General features: G+C 51.6%; 1 protein-coding gene across 1 annotated transcript; it reads left to right on the top strand.

The window, feature by feature from the left end:
* The first annotated feature begins 988 nt into the window (after positions 1-988).
* On the top strand, positions 989-4,680 carry RHOV (ras homolog family member V). Its single transcript, XM_025884146.2, has 3 exons — positions 989-2,929; positions 3,130-3,188; positions 3,382-4,680. The coding sequence occupies exons 1-3, from the start codon at positions 2,722-2,724 to the stop codon at positions 3,823-3,825; spliced, it is 711 nt and encodes a 236-aa protein (XP_025739931.1). The 5' UTR covers positions 989-2,721; the 3' UTR covers positions 3,826-4,680.
* The last annotated feature ends 12,799 nt before the right edge of the window (positions 4,681-17,479 follow it).

Here is a 17,479-nt window from a genome sequence, read left to right as displayed (position 1 = left end):
TTCTCCCCCCACCTTTTTCATACTGTCCTCTTTGGAAGGAAGTCACTATGTACAGTCCACCCTGAAGGAGTTGGGGGTTATGCTCCTCCTCGAGGTTCTACATACATTATTTGGAATTTTCCGCAGGAGATTTGCCTATGATTGCCTATTTATTTATGTGCTCAATCATTTATTTATATCAAAATAGACTCGTGGATATTTATGTTATACTTTGGGATATAATCCAATACTTCTTAATTTTGTTGCTCAACTTGTTCCAGATTTCGCCTTTGGAAACTCTTTCAGTTGGTTGGCTCTGTGTCCGTTTGATGTACCTCCATCTTCCCTTTGTTTTGTTTAGGACTTCCTTACTTTCTGTACCACAGAATGCTCCAGGCTCATTTTGTATATTTCCTGCCCCAGTCCTTGAATCAAACATTTCTCTAAGGAGAATGTTAGGGCCAAGTTTTAATCTTTGCAAATGTGTGTCTGGCTGGAAGTTAGGAGAGATGATCTGTCAGGTGGGCAGGAGTAAGACAACCCACCATTAGGAGGGGACTTTCCCAGCCGCAGCAGCTACAATTGCAAGTCCTTAGCTGAGAAACAGGTGACTCACCAGCTCCCAGAGTTGTCTCCACCCTCCCCTTCTTGCTGGCATGACTGTCCCTAAACCAGCTCAGACAGAGGGACCTAGGTCGGAAAGTGTCCCCACCCATGGGGCCTGTCGCAGGCCAAGTCAGGGCTTTTCCCCATGCCAGCAGACACCTCCCCCCATTTGTGTATTATTTATATATACCCTTCATACCTGCAGAAAGGATTAAACAAGATTACCCTCAAATTTACAGCTACAGTAAAACTATTATTAAAACTTGGGTAAAAGGACAAGAGTTCTGTGAAGAAGAGCCTCTATGTGTGTGTGTGTGTATGTGTGTGTGTGTCTAGTAATTTTGTCCGAGACACCTGGGTCCCTGAATCACAGATTGCTAGCACCAGAAGGGCTTTCAGAAATAAACGGGCTTCACCTGTCATTCTATCATGCTAAGATGGATCAGGTAATTTCCCAGGAGTCACAAAGCTAATGAGCTGAAGAACTAGGAATACTAGAACAGGTGTCTTGATGTACAGGTCTTTTCAAATCCCCATTCTTGCCTCCCTTTCCAGGAGAGCAAAAAGAACAGCTTTTGCACCTCCTGTGGGAGACAACAGAAAGACAACATTTTGGGGCCTCTTCCATTTGCTAAATGAATAAACTTATGTGGATAAGTCTGAGAAGTCTTTGGGGCTATAATCTGGGATTATTAGTATCCCCAGATACTTGGATGTAGAGAATGTAGGATGTAGACACTGGGATATAGAAGTGATATTGGAGAGGACCTACCATTTCCCACAGTCAAGATTTTAACAGTTAAGTCAGCAACTTTCTAGGTGTTGTCCTCAATTTTTGACAAGGAAAGAAGGAAGGAAAAATAAAAATCAGGGATCCTGAGACTTTTTCCAAGAGATTTAGAGATTTGGATTTATTGATTTTTATACTACCAATTGTTTAAGAAATGGATCATCTCTTTTCTTTAATATTCACTGCCTCCTCCCCTCCCAACACTCTCCCTGCAAGAACTCAAGAAGGAGGTGTTTTCAACCATCTTTGTACAGGCTGAGATGAAAGACTGGCTTGGAATTCAGAGAAAGGATCCTGGGCCTGGTGTCACTTGATGTGGCTGCAAAAAAAGATGAAATTAGCTCTCTTGGGTGACCTTCCTAGAGCTACCTTGCATATCTTGTCTCAGTCTGTAAACTCCTTCTGGGGCAAGGACAGTGGGTGGCCCAGAACAGCATCAGCAAATAGGTAATTACTGTGTGCTTTTGATGATGATGATGAAGATAATATTTGGGGATTTAGAAAATACTCAAATGGAGAATTGTCCTTGGTGATCCTCTCCAGCTAGACTCTCCAGCACCCCAAATTCCTTTAGCGGAGTATAGTGAAGGTGTTTAAGGTCTGCCTCCAGGCCTAATCTAGAGGAAGCTCTTCCCTGGGAGTACAGTAAATTCCTGCTTGATGTGTTCATGCTTGAGTTTATCTTCTCTTTATGATCTATATATTTTTTTTTAGATTTTTTTTTTTGAAAGTAATCTCTAAGTAACCCAACATGGGGCTTGAACTTACATCCCTGAGATCAAGAGTTGAAGGCTCTAGGGACCGAGGCAGCCAGGTGCCCCCATGATCTATATATTTTTAAAAATTATTTTTTAATTAAGAACATTATTATCCAGACTCTCATACTCGTGCAAACATATATCTAGTTTTTCATTTTGAACAAAGGTTTAATTTGAACAGGCTGTATTATGTGTGTTGCAACTTGCTTCTTCCTCCTAACAATAAATCCTGGATAGCTTTCTCCGCCAAGATACCTAAATCTGCCTCATTTTGGCGATTCTTTGTCCTTGCACCTGCGAGATTGTCTGAGCGCCAGTTTTCCTTTGGCCTCTCTGCCTCCCGGCGTTTGTGATTGCCTGGCCTCATGGGGTGCACTGCGGAGGGAGGCGGGGCCGGAGGCCCAGCGGGTGGGCGGGGTCCCAGGCCGCTCGGGACATGCAGATGAGGTGGGCGTGGCCCCCACTTATACCCCGGGTTAGCGGCGCAACCGCGCGCCGGGCCTTTGCGGACTCAGTCAGAGGCACCCTGCGGAACCTGCTTTCCGGAGCACAGCGGAGCCTGGTCCCGGGCTGCCCCCGGAGCGGGCCATGCCCCCGCGGGAGCTGAGCGAGGCCGAGTCGTCCCCGCTCCGGGCCCCGACCCCTCCGCCGCGGCGGGGCAGCGCGCCCCCGGAGCTGGGCATCAAGTGCGTGCTGGTGGGAGACGGCGCCGTGGGCAAGAGCAGCCTCATCGTCAGCTACACCTGCAATGGGTACCCCGCGCGCTACCGGCCCACAGCGCTGGACACCTTCTCCGGTACGTTCAACGGCCCCGGCGACCGCGTGGTTGGGGGTGGGGTGGTGCACCCGTCGGCTGGGGCTGGCGCGGGTGCGGGAGGGCGAGGGAGCCCCTCGGGAGGGAGGCGGGAGCGGGCCCCGAGGTGGCGCTGGTGAGGTCCGGTGGGGCCCTGGACGCTCTTCCTAACTCGCTGTCCCCCCAACGCCCTGACCCTGCAGTGCAAGTCCTGGTGGATGGAGCGCCGGTGCGCATTGAGCTCTGGGACACAGCGGGACAGGTAAGAAATGGGGGGCGGCCTCTAATGGTCTGGGAGAAGGTGGGCTGGAGGCTGGGAGGACCCTAGATGGATAAGGAATGGAGAAGGTCTTGGGCCCTTCCGAGTCTCAGGTCTGCAACCCCAGGTGACAATCAAATTCCCATTACTTGTGGCAGGGAATAACCCTACTAATGATCAGGCCTTCTCATCCTAGGAAGATTTTGACCGCCTTCGCTCCCTCTGCTACCCGGATACCGATGTCTTCCTGGCCTGCTTCAGCGTGGTGCAGCCCAGCTCTTTCCAGAACATCACAGAGAAATGGCTGCCAGAGATCCGCACTCACAACCCCCAGGCACCCGTGCTGCTGGTGGGTACCCAGGCTGACCTGAGGGACGATGTCAATGTACTGATTCAGCTGGACCAGGGGGGCCGGGAGGGCCCCGTGCCCCAACCCCAGGCTCAGGGTCTAGCCGAGAAAATCCGAGCCTCCTGTTACCTCGAGTGCTCCGCCTTGACGCAGAAGAACTTGAAAGAGGTGTTTGACTCGGCTATTCTCAGTGCCATTGAACACAAAGCCCGGCTGGAGAAGAAACTGAATGCCAAAGGTGTTCGTACCCTTTCCCGCTGCCGCTGGAAGAAGTTCTTTTGCTTTGTTTGAACAGCTATGGCAGCTAGGGAGCAGTAGGCCTAAGACCACAGACTTCTGGAAACTGGAGCCTTTGAGGAGGGTACTGGCAGGGCCAGGCCGCCCCATGGGACTCAGTTCCCATCTGAACACTGTGAGGACACAGGCCTCTAACTGCCCACTCTCATATGCGAGGGGCTCTGATTTGGATCTCTGGTCAAGGCTCACAGAGAAATCCCAGCACTTGGATTTTCGTGGGGTGGTCCTAACAGTGCCAGCCACCTCCAAGCAGTTAGGGATCCAATTCCCGGTTTTTTACCATGAGCCCGCAGGTCAGCCTGGCTGAATTAGGACCCCTTGTGGTGGTCCCCGCCTTGCCACAGGGCGGGGGAGGAAGAGCCAGGCATTTTGGGGCAGGAGGGTGTCCAGCCCTGATTTGGAGAGCAGTTCGGGATGAACTGGGTAAGACAGAGGTCAAGGAGAGACTGAGAGGGAGCAGAAAGTGAGGCCTTGGAGCCTTGGGACAGGAGGCAGGCTGGTGAGGAGGCAGGTCAGAAGGCTAGGTTTGGAAGGAGGAAGAGCAAGGAGAGCAGAAAAGTGCTGCAGCTGAGGAGCAAGGCTGACACCTGGGCTGCCCTCAGCCCCCAGGGCCCGGGAGGGCGGGGCTGGTCCCTGGGAAGAACTGGGGCTCAGGGCTCCCTAGGCACTGCCCAAACTGGCTGGGCCAGGAGCAGGGCAGGAAGCGAGAGGCAAGGCCCACCCGGAGGAGGGGGAGGAGCTGTGACCTAGAGCCTGGAGGAAGAAGGGGCTGGGGTCACTTTTCTCCAAGGCCACAGCCTAGAAGGTAGAGCAGTGCAGAATCTACAAATAAAACCTTAAGTTTCTGAAGCTGCTGTCTCTGTGTCATTTCCTGGAGCTGTCTGCCCATTGCCCTCTAAGAGCCCTCTTCAAGGCCCAGCACCCAGGATAGGTAGGTTGGGCATGGAAGGACTGAGGCCAGACTGACAGGTGGGGGCTGGACTAGATGAGACAGTGTGCTGGGAACTGGACTTGCGGGGGGGGGGCAGGTCTGGGGCACCCCGCTTGGGGCTTAGCCGGTTCCCAGGAGAGCTAGTGTGGGAAGCAGCCTAGGAACGGGTTTCCCCAGGTGTCAGCGCCAGAGCTGCTTTCCCATGACCTCACCAGGTGGGTGTTGCCCCGCCCCTCTGCCCCTCCTTTCTAGAGCACCTTGCTCAGCGCTGGGGCTCTGGGGCGATGCTGGGCCCTCTGAACCTTCCTGCTCTGATCCTTCCAACTGTCCACAGGATCTTGTGGGGTTGGGGGGGGCAGCTGGTGCAGAGCCCAAGCATGAAGGGACCCCGTACAGCCTAAACCTCAACCACTGGCCAAACTCCTGGGTCAAGTTGGTTGGACCTCGTGTTTGGTCTTGGCATTCAAAGTCCACATAAGGACCGACCGAAGGTCAAGGTGCCGGTTGTCAATTTAAATAGACGTTTGGTCCCAGAAATCCCGTGGAGTGAGGGTTTGTTGGGTGACGACTTGGAGAGCAACAGGGATCCAGAGAACATTCCCTGGAATTGGAACTGGAAGGAACTTTAAAGGGCACCTTGGCGGGGGGAAACACACTTTATTTTACCCATAAGGAAAGTGAGCCCCAGAGAAAAAAGGTAATATCTCAAGTGAGGTATTACTACCAAGTAGCTGTAAGAGCACTTAGTGAACTCTAGAGTTCTGTATATACGTGGGTAAATGTTATTCTTTTGGAGAGGTATTTCTAAGGCACACCTGGGACACCTGCTAGGCAACTGCCGGGCCAGGTGAGTGTGAACCCTGTCCCAGCCCAGCTGCCTCTCCAGGAAGTAACAGCTGCCTGGGTATGAGAAAGAGCAGGGCTGAGGGACAGAAATCCTAGCCAAGCGAAACCTGAGATAATCCCCAAATTTAGTTTTAGCCAAGACGGTCCAGCTCCTGTCCCACCAGGGCCGGTCCCCTAGAGCTCCAGCCACTTCGTCTCCCTTTGTTCCCTTGCCCCTGAGGTGGAGGGGCTGGAGCTGCACCATTGCAGCCAGGGCCCGGCGGGGGGGGGCGGTTCCCACCCCAGCTCCGTAGCCTCTTTTACCTCAACCCAGCCCAACACACGGCCCACCCACCCCACCCCACCCCCGGGGGAGCAGAGACCTGGGTTCAAGTTCAGACTCTGACATCAACCATGACCTTAGGCAAATTATTTCCCTTTGGTGTCCCTCAGTTTCCTCATTTGCAAAACAAAAGACTCAGGATGGTGGATTAGAGGTTGTCAAACTGCTTCAGGGGGCCTTAGAGGTCCTTTGAGTAGGGGACGGAAATCTAAAGGTCATCTCTGAGGCTCCCAACCTCCTGCTTCTTCCCTGATTCTCTGGTGGCCCCAGCACATCCGTGTCACTATGTCTCCTCTTCTGCTGGGTCACGAAGCCTGGTCAGCACCTCTCTTAGCCTTGCCCTCCCCATCCCTGCCCCTGCTGTGCTCCATCCACTTCCCCTGGGACTGCTGCCTTCCCCTCTGGCATCTCTCCGACTCAGGACTGTTAACAGCTCTCTGGGCCAGTGGTGAACTCCCAGGCCCTCATTTTAGCATTCAAGGCCTTCTCAAATCCCACATCAAACTGGACCAGGCCAGCTGGTTCCAGTGATCCCACTCCCTGATCCCTGATTATTTTTTGACTTCTGACTCCCAAGTCTTTGCTTTTGCCAAATCCTCTAGTTTGCAAAGTACCCCCCCGCCCCCGCCACCCATGCCGTTTCTCTTCTAACCATCTTTCAGTACTCCCCTTTTCCAGAAAGTGTCTCTTACTTGTATTAGCGTCCACACTGCTCTCTTGGCACTCTGCATTTGGTCACTTACTCAGATTGCATCTCCCCAGCGAAGTAGAAAGTCCTCTTCATGCCCCTGTGCTCCTGCAGGGGCCTGGGCTCAGGCAATATTTGTAGCTGGCCTTTAAGTGCTTAAGATAAAAATCCGGGCGCCTGGGTGGCTCAGTTGGTTAAGCGACTGCCTCCGGCTCAGGTCATGATCCTGGAGTCCTGGAATCAAGTCCCGCATCGGGCTCCCCGCTCAGCAGGGAGTCTGCTTCTTCCTCTAACCCTACCCCCTCTTGGGCTCTCTCTCTCTCACTCTCTCTCTCTCTCTCTCTCTCTCAAATAAATAAATAAATAATCTAAAAAAAAAAAAGATAAAAATCCAACCAGTGAGCCCTGGAGGGGACCCTGAGGGTCAAGCTCAGCTCCAGATATGTGCCATGGAAGCCTGGAGATAGGCCTAAGAGCAATGGCTTGCTGGAACGGCCCTTGGACAGGTAGGGACCAAGCCTATGCAGGACAGGTGGGATTTACGTCTGGTTCCCAACCCACTGACCTGCTCTGCTTTTGTTTCTCTTTATAATATCTATTTTATTTCTTTCCTTCCTTTGCCTTCTTCTCCCCCTCTCTCCATTCTCTCTCTCTTTCTTTATTTTGGGGGGGGAAGATTTTACTTATTTATTTGACAGAGACACAGCGAGAGAGGGAACACAAGCAGGGGGAGTGGGAGAGGGAGAAGCAGGCTCCCTGCTGAGCAGGGAGCCCGATGCGGGGCTGGATCCCAGGACCCTGGGATCATGACCTGAGCCGAAGGCAGACGCTTAACGACTGAGCCACCCAGGTGCCCCCTTTAGCTGATTTTTTAAATGTTTTATTTTTCCCATAATAAATACTCATAGAAAAATTAGAAAATCTGAAGAACTAGAAGATTAAAAATTTAGTAATAGTCTTAACTCCCATAGATAATCAATAGTAATATTTTGATGTACTTCCTTCCAGCCTGTTCTATGCATATTTTTGAAAAATTTTTTGTGATCATGCTATATATACATTTTTTTTTCATTTAAAATTTTAACAGGGGTGCCTGGCTGGCTCAGTTGGTAGAGCATGCAACCCTTGATCTTTGGATTGTGAGCACCACGTAGGGTATAGTGATCACTTTAAAAAAAAAAGAAATCTCTAAGGGGCGCCTGGGTGGCTCAGTCGGTTAATCTGGCTCAGGTGATGATCCCAGGGTCCTGGGATCGAGACCCTCATCCACCTCCACAGTCAGTGGGGAGTTTGCTTGTCTTTCTCCTTCTGCCCCTCCCCGTGCTCATGTGCTCTCTCTCTCTCTCTCTCTCTCCCCCTAAAACAAATCTTTTTTAAAAGGTAAAATTTTTTAAAAATAGATAAATAAATTTAAAATACTTTAAAAATATTATTAGTATTTTTTTTTAAGATTTTATTTATTTATCCGATAGAGAGAGACAGTGAGAGAACACAAGCAGGGGGAGTGGGGGAGGGAGAAGCAGGTCTCCCGCGGAGCAGGGATCCTGATGTGGGACTCGATCCCAGGACCCTGGGATCATGACCTGAGCCGAAGGCAGACGCTTAATGACTGAGCCACCCAGGTGCCCCTATTAGTAGTATTTTTATTTTTTTTATTTTTTATTTTTTTAGGAGCATTTTTAAAAATATTATTTATTTAGAGAGAAAGAGAGAGAGTGCCCATGAGTGGCAGAAGGAGAGAGAATCTCAGGCAGACTCCACGCTGATCTTGGAGCCAGACACGGGGCTTGATCTCATGACCCCAAGATCATGACCTGAGCTGAAATCAAGAGTCGGTTGCTCAACCGACTGAGCCACCCAGACACCTCTATTACTATTTTTTAAGTAGGCTCCATGCCTAATGTGGGCCTGGAACACATGACTCCGAGACCAAGAGTTGCCTGCTCCACTGACTGAGCCAGCCAGGTGCCCCAATAAATAAAATTTAACAGTGTTTTTCATGTCATTATAAACTCTGACCAGAGGCTGTAACCGTATGTATATATTTGCTTACTATTTCACCCTGATCATAATTTCTTCAACTAGAGCCCAATTTGGAGCATGGAGGTTGTTTTCCTTTAACTTTTTTTTATTATTATTATAAATGATAACTACATCAGCATTTGGTTAGTTTTTCCACCATGGGTTGGTGACCATCTACAGAAAAACAGTTCTTCATCTTTGGTTTGGAGACTGGACCCCATATAATCCCAAGTGGCTCTTTGGAGAGGGCTTGGGTTTCTGTGTATGTATGACTTGTGTTGCGGGGGGGGGGTTCTCTTTCTGGCGGAGCATGACTAGCAGATTGTGGGTGTTCAATAAATACTAAATGATGACAAGGTGTATGTATATCGTATATTTGTGTTCACGTACATTTCTCTGTGTCCCTGTTTTTGCTTTCGCATATTGAGAGTGGGTATTGTCCTTGTGCGAAACTCTGAATAATTCCATATGTGTGCAAGTCTGTGTGTGTCTGTCAGTGTGGGCGTCTCTATGCAAGATGCGTATAGCTCTGAATGTGTGTGTCTGTGCACCCACATGGTGTCTGCCCTCAGCAGTGTATATTATACACAAATCTATGTGTGCATCTGGGTGTGCACATCTAGGTCGGGCCTAGTTTCTTGGGGGCCGTGTGTCTACGTGTTTGTGCGCGCAGAGGCTCGATTCTGTGTGGATCTGTGAGGGGGCCTCTCTCCGTGTGCTTCCTTGCACCGGGCGTGCATGCCGGGCCCGGGCTGGTGTGTGAGTGTGCGCGCGCCCGAAGGGGGTGTGCCTCTCTTGCTTTCCGCCTGGGAGCAGAGTGGTGCCCAGGGCGGGGGTGACGCACCCTCCCCGAGCTCCCCCATTCTCCTGGGAACCAGCTTGGGAGAGTGAGTGAGACCGAAAGCAGACTGCGTCAGGAGCACCAGCCCCTTTTGCAACCAGCCCAGGCCCCAGGGGGTTAGTAACCGCGGCTCTCACAGGTCAGACCTGCCCACTGTGCCTGGCTGCCAGGAAACCGGGCTCCCAGCAGGGCTGCACCGTCAGCGCCCTCCTTGGGCCTGGGCCAGATCCGCCGCGGTGAGCACAACTCAGCCAGCCGGGGGGCCACATGAGTCACCCTGTGGCAACAGCAGGGAGTGACTTCCTGGGCAGCGCTGGTTGTCCCCGGGAATCACGGCTTTCTGCCCCAGATTGCAGCAACGCGGAGGCAGCCTTATCTCCTGCATTATCACCTTCCGTTCATGCAACCGAACTTCTCCTTAGCTCCAATTTTCAGATGAAAAGACAGAAGCACAGAGCCCCTTCCGACAAAGGTGAAACCCGAGCTGGGCCTTGGACCTGGGTTTCCTGACCCTGGGTCCAGGCCTCTTTCTAGTGAGCCACCTAGGGCTCTAGGTTTCTGTGCCCCTAGCCCTAGAAATGATTCTCTTAGAGGGCAGAGCTGGGAGTGGTGGTTTCTGGGACAGATTCGGTTGTCCTGGGCTGGGGAGCGGGGCAGAGAGAGACAGGACTGGAGATGGAATGTGGGGAGAGATGTCAGCACCGAACCAGGCCTGCCCTCCTTGTGAAACATTTTCAAGACTTTCTTCACTGAACAGAGGATTTGTCCCATAACTGGGACGGATGATCACGAAATTCATTGTCAGGTTCGGGATATTTTTGAGATTGAATGGGAGCTCTATTAATCACCTGTCCTTATGGTCACCCTACTTGTAACTCCTTTGGAAGGCAGAGCCAGTCATTGCCATCAGCAAGGAGGGCCTCCTTGACCCTCACCTGCACCAATCTGCCTCTCTCCCCAGGTGTCCAGATGGCTCCCTGGTCCCTTGGCAGTGAGGGGCATTAGGAGAGTCCTTGGGCTCAGTGGGGGCATTGAGGTTCCCTGGGGCCCCTTGAAGCTGGCAGAAAATCAGCCAGCACAAACCCCACCCAGGGACACCTGACCCATGATAGCTTCCTCCCTCCGACCTGTGGCCATATTCTGCTGCCTCTGCCCATTTGCTCCCCCTCTCCAGTACCCTGTAGCAGTTGGGGAACAAGCGGAGCCTGTCCCCAGAGGTCTCCCTCAGGGGACAGTGAGATCACTGTCCTGGTGAGACAGGGGACCCTTGGTTCCTGGGGCACTACCCCACCCCTGCCCAAAGGGCCATGTGCTCTGCTGACCACCCCCATCTCCCATGGGACCTCCTGTTTCAGCCCCATCCCTGACTTGCCCGGCGACTTTGGGCAAATTACTACCTTCCTCCTTGTCTGAGTTTCTCTCTGTTGTGAAGTGGGGCTAATACTTTCTGCTCCTCCCTGGCTCCCAGGGGACCTGCAAGGATAAGCAAGATAACAGTGGGGAGCTGAGGGCGCCTGGGTGGCTCAGTTGGTTAAGCGACTGCCTTCGGCTCAGGTCATGGTCCTGGAGTCCCGGGATCGAGTCCCACATCGGGCTCCCTGCTCAGCAGGGAGTCTGCTTCTCCCCCTGACCCTCTTCCCTCTTGTGCTCTCTATCTCTCATTCCCTCTCAAATAAATAAATAAAATCTTTAAAAAAAATAGTGGGGAGCTGATTTGGAGGAAGCTATTGAGAGCCAAGTAAGAGGTATCAGTGTTGGCCCGTGTTTACATGGGTGTGGACCTTGGGTTCCCAGCATCCTGGGGCTTGGGACTAGCCCTGACAGCTTCTTGGCCCGGCTCCTGGCTCCTTTGTCCCGCTTCCAGAGAAAGGACAAAAACCAAAGCCAGGAGTCTGGTCGTCGGGAGGTGATGTCAGCGCAAAAAGTTTGGGGCTTAGGAATACTGGCTTAGCTCTGTCCCCAACCACTGGCTGTGTGACCTTGGGCCAGTCACTGCCCCTCTCTGGGCCTCAACAACTTGACTCTGACAGCCTCCCTTAGCTCTGCTCTGAGAGACCACGAGTCTATAGTCAGGCCAACGTCATGGTTTGGGAGATAGAAAGGACCTTGTCATCTAGTCCTTTACTTTCCATAGACTATGATGGACCCCTCTTGGAGGGCCACAGACTAACCCCGGTCAGTCTGATTAACCCAAGTCCTACACTGGTTGCAAAAGGGATCATTTGGGAGAAGGGAAGGGGCTGAGAGAAAATCCGCTAGGAAGACAACCCCAAGTGAGCTAGTGAGTCAGCGGTGTCATCTGTTGTACTCCGTCAGTGTTTGATTCACCTCTCCCCTCCGTGCTTAAAACCTGGCACAGGCCTCTCTTCCTCCCACAGCTGCCCGTGGAAAGGGTGCTGGCTCGTGTCCCCTTCCTCACTACGCCCGCCCCCGCCTTCATCAGGTTTCCACCTGGCTCCTCTCCTCAGCTGGCTCCTTCCGGACCCTGGCAGGCTTTCAAACTCCTCACCTTTGAGCCGCTCTCTTCCGGGTCTCCCACCACCCCTCCAACCGCCGCTCCTCTGGGTCCTCTCCCTCCAAGCAGAGGCTCTGTCGCAGGGTTCAGAGTGTTTCTCTCTCCCAGCAATCTCCCAGCCCTCCGTTTCCCCCTACCCAGCCCACTCCCAAATCCAGGCCCTCGGCCTTCTCCACCAAGCCCAGACCTTCCCAGCTAGAGTGTTGGGGCCTCGCCAGGATGCACCTACAGCCGGGGACACGCAGAGCTGACCGTGTGGCCCAAAGACTATAAAACTTGTACGTTTTTGCTTTGTTTCTGGCCTTTCTTTTATTTATCTATTTTTTTTTTTAAAGATTTTATTTATTTGACAGAGAGAGACACAGCGAGAGAGGGAACACAGGCAGGGGGAGTGGGAAGGGGAGAAGCAGGCTTCCCTCCGAGCAGGGAGCCCGATGTGGGGCTCGATCCCAGGACCTCGGGATCATGACCCGAGCCGAAGGCAGACGCTTAGCGACTGAGCCACCCAGGTGCCCCATTCCTGGTCTTTTTAAATGTTCCTTGTTCTTTTTTGTCTTCTTCCTACTTTATACTCATGTTATCTCATATTTTATAGACCCTTTTAAGCTGCCTTTAAATCCTTCCTCAGGAAGGCAAGGCATAAGCAAATAAAAACTAAGTAACCAACGATAAAATCAATAAAACCAGTCTCCTTCTGGTGCCTGGGGGCTCCTCACTTTCTCTTTGGTTCTCTCAAAGCTGCCCCTCCCACGCGGCCCCATTTCTGCTGGCAGCACTGTCACCCACCCAGGTTCCCAGGACAGAAAATCTGAAGGCCCCACTGACTCAGTTTCTCCCTCTGCATACTCCAGCCACCAAGTCTTGCAGCATCTCCCTTCCCCCGATCTCAGAAGCTCTCTCTTCTTTTCCCTCCCCACTGTCTCCATCCCATCGAAGAGCTGCATGGTCTGATGGTTTGTTTCTTACTGGAATATACCTGAATACTTTTTCAAAAGAATAACTTTTTCTTATTACAAAAGCAATAGACATTTCTTATAGAAAATTTAGAAAATGCAGGCTGACAAAAAGAAGAAAACAAAAACCACCGGTAATTTTATCAATGAGAGGGAACATTTTTGTGTAAATACTCTTTTAGTTTTGTTGTTCTAAACATATAGCCCTCCCCCCCTTTTTTTAAACTCCGCCACAAGGAGCCTCTCAATTTCTTTCTCGGTTTATTTTCTTGGTCATCCTGATTCTGGGATCCACTGATAGAAAACCCCCAGGCTCCTTGCAGTTGGTTAGGAAAGGCAGGCACTCTGAAGGACCCTGTGGGAGAGTCTGGGCCACCCATCCTCCCCCTCCGCCCCCCAACCTGGGCTTCTGGGTTTCGGTCTATCAGATAGTGCTGACTGCAGCCCCTCCCAAGGGGAGCTGAAAAGTGCCTTCCCAGGCTGTAGTCTAGCGGTTGGGTGGGGGAAGGGAGTGGTCTTGTGCAACAGGGCAAACCACTCCTCATTCAGGGCTGTTTGTTTAAGTGGGCAGGGATGAGTTCGGGAGAAACAACCCAGTTTTGCCAGTGTTCATTTGAACTGTTGGGACCAATAAATTTCATTATTTTATTTTTTATTTTTTAAAGATTTTATTTATTTATTTGACACACAGAGAGAGAGAGAGAGAGAGCACAAGAAGGGAGAGCAGCAGGCAGAGGGAGAGGGGGAAGCAGGCTCCTGGCTGAGCGGGGAGCCCGACACGGGGCCTCCATCCCGGGACCCCAGGATCATGACCCGAGCCGAAGGCAGATACCCAACCAACCGAGACACCTAGGTGCCCTGGGACCAATAAATTTTAGAGAAAACTCCCCAATAGAGGAAGACATGTTGGGTTAGAAGGGTTATGATGGGGGTCCCCAAGTTGAATGAAGGCCCGGAGTGGCAGGCTGGGTGGGAGCTATGGATGGGTTAGGGCCTGCCCAGCTCAAGAGGACCCAAACTCAGTGCCTGGATTGCTGTAGGAATGTGGGCCCCAGATTGCCAGTCTCCTAAGTTTTCAACAAGGCTAGAAAAGTGGATTTTTTAAAAATGAATTTTCCTGACTATTTTTTTTAAGATTATTTATTTATTTATTTGAGAGAGAGAATGAGAGACAGAGAGCATGAGAGGGAAGAGGGTCAGAGGGAGAAGCAGACCCCCCGCTGAGCAGGGAGCCCGATGTGGGACTCGATCCCTGGACTCCAGGATCATGACCTGAGCCGAAGGCAGTCGCTTAACCAACTGAGCCACCCAGGCGCCCTTCCTGACTCTTTAAATGTTAGTAACTAATTAAAGAAATTAAACCGCTGTTTGTGTCAAAGCATGATTGGCTTTTCGACTAGCCTTTACTGCACATGCAACTTTTTGACTAGCCTTTACTGCACATCTAATGTACTTTACACACAGGTAACCCTAATTTGCTTGGTGTGGCTTTCTCCCTCTCTCCCTCTCCTGTGGTGCGACCTCTAGTGATAGGGACTGCTTACCTAACCGCTCCTTCAAGCTGAGTTTGAATTGCTCCTTCCCCTGCTCAAATCTGTCTTTCCCACCATATTCACCAACATTGCCTCTACCCACCAAGCTCCTGGCTTTCCCTCTCAGGGCTTGAGTCCAACTGAGCAGCTTGTCGGTCCCCAATCAAAACAAGACCCATGATCTTCACTGCCTGGCTTTTACTCACTATGATTTGTTGTGCCTGGAACACCCACACCCTCCTGCTCATCTCTTTTTATAACTCCTCCAATGAAGCCATTTCTCAACCTCCCTCTTAATTTCCATGGCTTGATCAGCCTCTGCTTTACTCAACGGCCATTTGTTAGACACTTTGTATCCACAAGCAGGACCTGGCATGGGGCATACTGAGGTAAATAAGACTCCATCCCTCGGGTGCCTGGCTGGCTCGGAGGAGCATATGACTGTTGATCTCGGGGTCGTGGGTTCGAGAACCATATTGCATATAGCGATTACTTAAATAAATGAACTTAAGGAAAAAAAAAAAAAGACCCCAGCCCCAGCCCTGCCCGGGGAGCCTCCTCCAGGTGAGGGCAGACATACACTACCATGGGCCATGTGTGTGTGCAACAGAGCTGTACGCAGCATAGGAGAATGGAGAGGGCACCGGTGGGCTTTGGCTGGAGAAACAGCAAACGCGTTTTGAGCTTCATCAAGAGGTAAGTAGAGGTTTTCCGGGGCAAAGAGGCATATGAGGTAGAGGTAACAGCCCGTGCAAAGGAATGGAGGTGTGAAAGTTCTGAGAAAGGCTGTCATTGGGTGGAGATGGAAAAGAGGATGGCTGGGAAAGTCGCAGAAACAAGCGGTTTGGGAACCAGACTGTTTTCTGACAGTATTTGCATTCCTTTTGCTTGCACTCCACCGGGTAAGTTCTAGAAGAGCAGAGGCTGCGTCTCAACTTTCATGGCTCCAACCTGCTACCTGCCTGGGACTCCGTACTTCGCTCAAACCCTTGCCGCGAAACACAGCGCCTGGTAGTGGTGAGAGCGCCCCCGAGCGGCTCCTGTGCGATCCTTCTTCCCGTTGTCCTAGCTCACCCAGCTGAGCCCTCCCTGCGTCGCCTATCTTTCTGGGGATGGCACTTTGCCTGGCACCGTCTCACCTCATCTCCACCCCTCCTTAAGAGGAGGCTGTTCCTTTCTGTCCAACAAACACCTATTAAGCATTTATTTTGCGTTGATCACTGTTGTAGGCATTGGGATACAGAATCTCATGACTCATTCATCACCTCAGCCTTGGAGGTGCTTCAGAGATCCAAGGGATAATGGGGGTTGTCCCCATTGCTAGGGGCACTAGAGGAACTGAATCCATTTTGAGCCTTGAAGGATGGATGAATAGCTGGCAGAGCAGGAAGCCAAAATTCGGTGTCCTATGAAATAGGGGCAGCCAGAGTAACAAAGTTTGTCGCTGCCATCTATCCACTACCATTTACTAAGGTCATGGAGGGATGTGGGGTGACAGAGACCCAGAGATGACAAAGATACCATCTGTTGTCTCCAGGAGTCCACAACCCAGAAGGAAGACAGATAAGGAGACAGAAAGGAGAAGGGGGCACTCTGTGCTAGGGGTTCTGTTAGCAGACACCAGGGCGTCTCCCACCTGACTGTGCGTGGGAGAATTTGGGGAAGAACAATTAGGCCGAAAGATGAGAAAGGAGGATGTGGTCCAGGCTGAGTGCAACAGTTACAAAAACACAGTAGTGTGAGAGTTAGCCATCGAAAGGAGGCCCATCCTGGGGTGCTAGAAAGGTTCTGCTTCTCGATCTAGGTGCTCGCCTCCTGGGGTGTGTGTGGTTATGGAACTTTATGGAGCTGTACACTTCTAGGAGTCATATATATACCTTCACCTTCAATCATTTGTAGCCCCCAAACTCTCAACATCTTTTTTTTTTTTTTAAGATTTATTTTTTTGAGAGAGAGCATGGGCAGGAGGGGCAGAGGAAGAATAAGAAACCCAAGTAGACTCCACGCCGAGCTTGGAGCCTGACACGGGGCTCGATCCCACGACCCTGAGATCATGACTCGAGCTGGAACCAAGAGCCGGATGCCCAAGTCAATGTGCCACCCAGGTGACCCTCCATGTTATTTTTCTGTATAGCAATCATTACAATGTAAAAGTATCTCTTTGGTAAGACTAGGAGCCATGTTAGGATTTGAACCTGGTCCTCCAGTACCACCTCTAGGACCCTGGGAACTCAGCTTTGCTGAGTCAGCTTCCTGGAAAACGGGGGGGGGGGGGGGGAGAATAGTACCTTCATCACAGGGCTGTGTGCCGAGGTAAGAACTTGAGGTACATAAAGCCCTTACACAATGCTTCCTGCGTGCTTTTCCTGACAATATCAGATTGGCGGTGTAGGGCACATAGAAGCTCAATATATAATTTGTTGAGGAGATGAATGAAAGGATGGCTTTCTTTGACACCGAACAAAAAGTGGCTGAAACAGATGGAGGGGTGTGGGCTGGAGTACCTCAACTAAAGGCCCCTGGGCAGGAGCTCAGAGCCTGGGGAGCAGCAACACTCCTGTGAAAAAGCCCAAGCTTCTGTGGGTGGGCAGGGGAGATAGCGGGGACCTGGGCCCCCACACCAAAAGGAGTGGAGATAAGAACCAGAGTTCAAAGCCATGCTCCCTCCCTGCCCTTGAGTTCTCCACTACATGCTGCAGTTAGGAGCTGCCCCAGCGACCAAGCGGACTTGCTGACAAGGCTCACACCAGGAAAAAATCATGCTACGCGGCAGCATGGCAGTCTCCCTGGGCCCCCTTCTTCCATGGCCCTCTCACCCCTCCCCTCTGGTGGTCAAACTTGGCAAGTCTTTCCACCCTCAGGGGCTGGGGCAGTTTCGGGAAGGGTGGGAAAACCTGCTAAACAGGGTGGCCGAAGCCCGAAACCGGTTGTACAGGGCGGTCCTATCCCCTCCAGCAGCCCTGTCCGTCTCCGGCCCCACAGAGCAGAGGCAGCAACC

This window comes from Callorhinus ursinus, unplaced genomic scaffold (assembly GCF_003265705.2).
Source record: "Callorhinus ursinus isolate GAN/ISIS: 27379988/994484 unplaced genomic scaffold, GSC_fseal_2.0 scaffold25, whole genome shotgun sequence".
Taxonomy (NCBI): Eukaryota; Metazoa; Chordata; class Mammalia; order Carnivora; family Otariidae; genus Callorhinus; species Callorhinus ursinus.
Note: the sequence above shows the minus strand (reverse complement) of the source record. Positions and strands in the feature narration are given on the sequence as shown.

Coding starts and splice junctions, on each gene's coding strand:
- RHOV (XM_025884146.2), top strand. CDS start 2,722: ATGCCCCCGCGGGAGCTGAGCGAGGCCGAGTCGTCCCCGCTCCGGGCC. Junction 2,930..3,129: donor AGCGCTGGACACCTTCTCCG/GTACGTTCAACG, acceptor CTGACCCTGCAG/TGCAAGTCCTGGTGGATGGA. Junction 3,189..3,381: donor TCTGGGACACAGCGGGACAG/GTAAGAAATGGG, acceptor TTCTCATCCTAG/GAAGATTTTGACCGCCTTCG.